A 7240-nucleotide genomic window follows, 5' to 3' on the forward strand; every position below is an offset into this window, starting at 1 on the left:
AATGTTCTGCAAATAAAAACATATGATCATCCTCTTTTTATCCTTTCCAGTTCAAGCATTTATCTGTCTATCTGGGGGAAAAAAGTATAATGAGAACATTGACCCCAAAGCTACTTTCTAATGGAATTGGAACCGAATTGCCTATGTGGTAAAAGCTGCCTTACATGACAGAACAAATAATTAGTCCAACACTAATTTTCTTCAACAGGTTGTTTACTCACATAGGACGTCATTAAATCTGTGAGGTTAGAACATGAACCATTCAGATCTGGAACAGAAGGTCTTCCTGAGACACCTGGAGAACTGATGACTCGCTAATGGCACCAATGATAAAATCGCAAATTCAGAGATCAATGGCAAAAAAGAGCGCTTCAGGCCACATCGCTGCCTCCCAGAAGAGCAACAGTGCCAGGTAAGTAGAATGAAAACCCCAGTCCTGAGATATTCATTGTGGGTTTAAGGCAGACTGCTTTCTAGGTAAAGACTGTCTAGAGACAAACCCTCCTACAATTCTGCTGAGAGGGGGCTTTAGCGTCACCTCAGCTAGAGTTTTAGACATTATAAAACCTCCACAGAAAGAAATTGCAGAAAACCATTTTCGTATGTTCTGCTGTTCATGGATTTACGTGGCTTATTCTCAGTTCTGTTGGTGCATCCTAGCTCTAATAAAGTGATTTTAAAAACCACTTACATAGAATTCTAACTTAAACTGGTTTGTAGAGTTGGAAAAGCAGTAATGAAATGTCAAATAATCATTTCTGCTTGATTTGTTTTATATCATAATCACCGAATTGCTTACTGAAATAAGTAGTTCTTAAGGCTTTTCCTCCAAGCGAGTTTGCAGTGTCTCAGGCCAAACCGATTCCACCTTTGGAAGAGACTTCTGCACCCATTTTATAAGGCCATCATGTTAATCTACCAGGCTCCTTCAGAAATTCCATTGCTGACGCTTCGGGGCAGTACAGAACTCTTGACAAATGCATCCTTAAAATGTCCTCCTTACTCATCTGCCAGAGGATTGATCACATGGCTCGTTAATAATACCTGGATAACACTGACCAAACTCTAACCTTTCTGGCCATGTTACCGTCAGGAGGAGTGTTCTTTTCCTGGTTAGGAAACAGGCCTCTCAAACGCAGCTGCGAGGGTGGTGCAGTGCCCTGCCTGCCGCGCCGGCCTGGTGGGACCGCATGGCACAGGCTGCCTGACGGCCTGCTCGGCAGGACCGCGCGGCACAGGCCACGTGGCACAGGCTGCCCGGCGGGACCGCATGGCGCAGGCCGCCTTGCCCCGGTGGCAGCAGCTGGCGCACTTTTGGAGCTTGCTATGCAGAGGTGGCAAGGAACATTTCCAGAGGTTCGTTTGTTTTGCTTGCGAAGTTTTCGTAGTGAAGTGCTGGATGTAACACTGAACTTTGGTCGATTAAAAATACACCAGAGTTTGTACTTTGGTTTTTGAGCACTTTGAATTTGGTTCCTGCTGCTTATAAAGTTTGAAGCGAGCTGCAGCAGCCCACAGGACAGCAGAGCGCCTTGAAAAGGGAGGAATTTTTCCCATACAATGTTCAGTTGGAGTTTTTATTTGGATAGTGAAATCTCCAGATGTTCTTTCCAACTACTGCTATTACATGCCCTGCCACTTTCAAACCATCAGGAGCCGTTCCCGCGTCTCCAGCAGCAAATGGATGGTGCCCGTTACACGCAGCAACGTGGATCCCCATGTATCTTCCCCGCAGGTCTCTGTGCGGTGCCGTAATGGGGAACGTGCCCCCCCCGGCAGCGGTGGCTGCTCCCCTCCTGGACCCGGTGGGACCACCGTTTAGGAAACTGAACATGTGGCACGACCAGCGCCGGGCATGTCACACCAGCACCGAACAGCGGCCGCAGAACTAGGCACCCCGCCCGCGCACCGCTGCCAGCGGCGGAACGCAACCCCCACCGAAACCCTCCGCCGCCGGAGAACCCCGGGCGGGCCGCCCGCCCCGCCCCGCCCCGCCCCGCCCCGCCCCGCCCCGCCCCGCCCCGCCCCGCCCCGCCCCGCCCCGCCCCGCGGGTGGTGGCGCCTAGCGAGGAGGCGCGGCCCGGCCCGCTGCCAGGCTCCCGGCGCCGCCTTCCCAGAGTGCTTCAGTGCTGGGGTCCGCCAGGCTTCCGCCCGCCGGCAGCGCCCGTCCGCGGCGCCATCTTGTGCTTGGGCGAGTCGCGCAGCGCGGCGGGTCGCTATGGAGTCAGGTGAGGGGTGCCGGTTGCCGCTGGCTCCCGGGCGCTCGGAGTCCGGCGGGACCGCGCGGCGAGGGGCGGGCAGGCCGAGCGCCTGCGGCCCGGGGAAAGGCCGCACGGGAGCCGGGGCCGGCCGGTGCTCGGCGAGCTCTGAGCCCGCCTCCTCCTCCTCGGCTGCTCGGGCCCGCTCTGGCACCGCGTTTGCTCCGTTGCCGGCGCCCACGACCCTCAGCCTCCCGCGGGCCATGGGAGGTGGCGGGAGGGCATCGGAGGGCGCATGGTGCTCTACAGCTAAATCCTGCTTTCCCAGGACTGTTAGGGAGCTTTGGCCACGGGTGATGCCCCGATCTCGTGTTTAATACTTGCTGTGATTCAGGAATCGGAGTTGCAAATTCGGGGGCGCAAGGGCTTCCAGTCAGTCCCGGTCTGTCCTTCATCTTTATTCCTGTGGAAAGCGTTGGTTTTCTCAGTTCTCCACGTAGTTGCTTTGTAGGAAAAGGAAGGTGTGTTTAGATGGAGCCCTCTCTGAAGCAGGTGTCTCCTAGCGCTGGGGCCCCAGCTGGGAACCGAAGGTTGGCCGGGCAGTCCTGTGGCTTAGTGGTCCCCAGTGGCAGCGACAGGCCTCTGAGACCTGCAACCCTGGCTCCTGTCAGTAAGGGTTTGCTATGTGCTCATTATGGTTATGAAAAAGAAAAAAAAATTAAAATGAGGATGCCTTGATGGTATGATTCTAAAAATTAGAAAGTCAGTTGATACTTTATTCCTTGCTTTTGGTACGGTAGCCCCCAGCTTGTATAATCACAGGCATAAATGCAGAAATTAATTTCTGATGACCACTGCTAATCAGGCAAAAACTGTCAGTACCCATCTCTGATTTGGTATTAGGTTCTAGGAAGTAGGCTGTTCTGCATTTCAGTGTTCAAGATGGGACTGTTGGGCAGAATTTCAGAATAGCTCATACTCAAAGGAATCTTTGGAGGTCATCTAGCCCAACACCCTGCTCAGACTGGATCGGATTACTCGGGACCTTGTCTAGTAAGGCCATCATTATCTTCCAAGGATGGGGATTCCACAGCCTCTCCGGGCAACGTGTTCCTATGATCACCTTCACAGTAAAAAAAAAAAAAAATCCAACCAAACCAAACCACCACCCCCATGCCCCATAAACCCCCAAACATGTCTAAAAGGAATTTCCTGTATTTCAGTTTGTGCCCATTGCCTTTTGCCTTTTCTCTGGGCACCACTGAGAAGAGTTTGATTCTGTCTTCATTCCTTCACAGCACATATTTATAGACATTGCTAAGGTTACGCCACCCCAGGTGCTGGACTTGACATTTCAATTTGTTGAACTGAATGAGATTCCTGTTGGCTCGCTCCTCCAGCCTTTTGAGGTCCCTCTGAATTGGCTGCACAGCCTTCCTGTGCTTTAGCCACTCCTCACAGTTACATGTGAGCTATGGACTTGCTGTGTGTGCAGGCAGTCACATCATCTAGGTCATACAGATGTCAAACAGCACTGTATCCCGTATCAGCCCCAGCGGCACACCATTAGTGATTAGTGGACATTGTACTGTGGGAACGCTGCAGTATTCCTACTGGTGTACTATATGAAGAATAAGTTTCTGAAGAAAATTAAATAACTGTGCTACCTTGTACTACTTTTAAAGATAGGCACAACTATTTCAGTGGGCTGTTCACAATTCCCATATTCTTACCACCTTAATTTTCCCTGTGCAAATATTCCAGGCTTCTTGCTCTTCCCTTTTCCTTTACTCTAAACAAAGTGTCATTGGGCTTTCCTCCTTTCTTTGCACTTGCTTGACAGTAAAAAAAACCCCAAACACAAACCAACCAAACGAAAAGAAAAAAACAAACAAACCCCAGCATGTTTATTAATGCAGGTCCAACAGTGATTCACATAATGGCGGCTTTGCTAAATCAGTCCATGTATATTATGGGTAGTTACTGCTTTTCCTTCTGTTTTAAACGCATTACCTCTATGTATGGCTCAAACTAAGAAAATTACTTTCAAATCTATTGTGTCAGTCTGATTCTTACTGTTTTTCTCGTGTATCAGATGATACAGGAAATCGACTTCGGTTCCAGCTGGAGTTAGAGTTTGTTCAATGCCTGGCAAATCCAAATTACCTCAACTGTGAGTACTTGAAAGGAAATATCAGGATCCTGAGAAATTAATACAGTTTAATGGTGTTTATTATTACTGGTCATGTTACAGGGAGAGGGCCAAACAAAGAAAAGGCAATGGGTCTTTCACAGAATGAAGGTAGTCTGTAAATAATTTGTCTAGATTTCTAATTGCTGGTGTTTTATTGTTTCAAATGAAAAAAAAAAAAAGCATGTCTAGCAGAGAAGTTCAAGTCTGTAGTTAAAAAGTAATGTCAAGTTAACACTACTCCTTTATCTGAAAACAGAATTTTACTAATGTTAATAATAGTTTCAAGTAGTATACTTAATTCCCTGTCAATTTTAATACTACAGTCAAAGTTTCCGCTTTCAAAAAGCTGTTCTCTTCCTTGCTGTTGTATGAAGGATACGTACATACTATAAGGGAGGTGGGACTAATTTATTATGTCTAGTACGTTGACATAAAAATATATTTTTTTCCTTGTGGTTTTTTAATTTTGAATTATCTAAACTTGATTGTAATGGTGAAGTTTTGACTAAAGTGCCCCTTTTTTGTATAGTTTTATATATATAGTTTTATAAAAAATATATATGTATGTATTTTGTATAGTTTTCTTCCTTTGGCAGATTTTTTTCACACATCTGTAACTGACAATTCCTTATTTGTCATTTTATTTCAGTTCTTGCACAAAGAGGCTACTTCAAAGATAAAGCTTTCGTAAATTATCTTAAATATTTACTTTATTGGAAAGAACCTGAATATGCAAAATACCTAAAGTAAGTGTTAAAATCACTTAGGCCTCTGCATTTTAATGATTTGATGTTTTATTTTCTGTTATTTACTGTACAGCAGCATGTCACTGTTTGATTTCTGCCTGTAATCTTACCTTTGTCCTCCCCACTGTATTTATATGCAGCTTTATTTTCCTGTTTCCAACAGTCCAGATGTAGCAATAGACAAAATTATAAAACTGGTCTTTCATGAGTTGTACATGGAATCTTCCTTTTGCAGCCTTTATCTGCACTCTACTTTTTGTTTAAAATAAAACTACTGAAGATTATGGTACAGAACTACTTCAGTTAGGCCCAGTAAGTACATTTTAAGCGTAATTTTGCATTGTTGATGGTTACACGAAACAAAGGATGACTTTGCATTTTTGTGAGAGCACAAACTACTTCAAATTTTGGGAAAACAGTTCTTTGTTATGTTCTTTACAAGAGCTCTGGAAACAGATATTGTAGTTGTTAGGTATTTGCGTTAGTAAAATCTAGCCATTAGAAAAGCTACTCCAAGCAAGCATGCCTATGCCTTTATAAACTGTTACTGGACTCCTTGTTTCCTAGCCTAATACTGAAGTTACTAAGTTACAGCGTGGTGGAATATTTACAGTCTTAAGCGGTTTGATGCTTGAGTAAAGCACATACATGATAAAAACAAAAAACCGAACTGCAGAATTATTGGATGCTCAAGTTTTAGTGTACCTTATAAAAACTTCTATTAAAGCAATGTTTATTTTTAATCCAGGTATCCTCAGTGTTTGCATATGTTAGAGCTGCTCCAATATGAACATTTCCGCAAAGAACTGGTAAATGCTCAGTGTGCTAAATTTATTGACGAGCAACAGATTCTTCACTGGCAGCACTATTCACGGAAAAGAATGCGTCTCCAGCAAGCACTTGCAGAGCAGCAGCAACAAAACAACACCTCTGTAAAATGAAAAACACATGGAAGAGTGATCATAAGGTGTACTTTGTGTCAGCTGAAGTATTTACAAGAGAGGAACAAACCCTTTTGTAGGTTTGGCTCTAGGTGTGTGTATGCTTTAATTTTTGATTTATCAAGTGATGGGACTGTTTGGTGGGGTTTTTTTCTTTCATCAACTTTTTTAGAGATACGAGACTGATAACTACATCTGCAATTTATTTTGTGGCACGGACAATTTTGTAAGAGCATTACTTACTGCAGTTATTGATGCCTCTTGATTTTGAAAACATGTTACTTAGTGACATTTAAGTCTTTAACAGAAAGTGTAGCTCAGAAGTCTGTTCTCAGGAGGCATTTTCCCTGGAGAATAATGATGTGTTTCAAAGTATGGCCAAGAACTCCCTCATGTACTACTTTTTCCAACTGCAGGATGAGCAAAGTTGAAGTGGTGATACTGTACAAAATCTAAATTGTGGATTTTTGCCTTGAAACCAAGCTGAGCTATTACTTGTCATTTCTGTTTACGTGGTAGTCGTTGCTGGGAGTCTTACAGAGTTTTCCTTACAGCGTGTTTTACAGAAAGAAATCAAAGTGATGAGACAAGGACTGCAGGAGACAAATAATAATAACCTTTGCAAATACTCAACAGAAGGAAACAGGCTGTAGCAGTATCTAGTCCATTAAAGTCAGCTTACTTTAATCTTGGTTTTCTGCCAGTGAAATAGCGGCTGCTCTCAAGCTTCTCTGCAGTACATGTACTGAAAACAATTTGTGTTACAAAAAAAAAAAGGTGTAAATGCTTGCAGTATAGGAGAAGCATTTGCCCTTTATTCCTGGTAGAGCTTTAATGTTAAGAACACAGATCTTGGCATCTGTCAGGGATGTAATTCTCACATTTTAGATTATATTCATGCTACATTCATGGTGTGTTTCATATCCCTGTAGGAGCAGGTACCACAGCTGTTCACATTCAACATGTAATCGCTGACACTAAGACTGTCAGCCCTCAACTTATCATAGACTGAACAGGTAAGCCGTTAAACATCTTTGGCATCGAAGATTTATCTTAACAGCTTCAGCAGTTATGTGAAGTCAGATTTAGGAAGATTAAGGAGGTTTTTCCCATTTCTCTTATATGCATACCCCCCCACACCCCCCACTATTAAAGGTATAA

The 7240-nt window shown here is 44.4% G+C and overlaps 1 protein-coding gene across 1 annotated transcript; it reads left to right on the forward strand.

The window, feature by feature from the left end:
- The first annotated feature begins 317 nt into the window (after positions 1-317).
- Positions 318-6766, forward strand: MED31 (mediator complex subunit 31). Its single transcript, XM_040586988.1, has 6 exons — positions 318-412; positions 1654-1805; positions 2067-2228; positions 4294-4371; positions 5042-5138; positions 5887-6766. The coding sequence occupies exons 1-6, from the start codon at positions 318-320 to the stop codon at positions 6077-6079; spliced, it is 777 nt and encodes a 258-aa protein (XP_040442922.1). The 3' UTR covers positions 6080-6766.
- Positions 6767-7240: the final 474 nt, after the last annotated feature.

The sequence above is a fragment of the Falco naumanni genome, chromosome 1 (assembly GCF_017639655.2).
Source record: "Falco naumanni isolate bFalNau1 chromosome 1, bFalNau1.pat, whole genome shotgun sequence".
NCBI lineage: Eukaryota > Metazoa > Chordata > Aves > Falconiformes > Falconidae > Falco > Falco naumanni.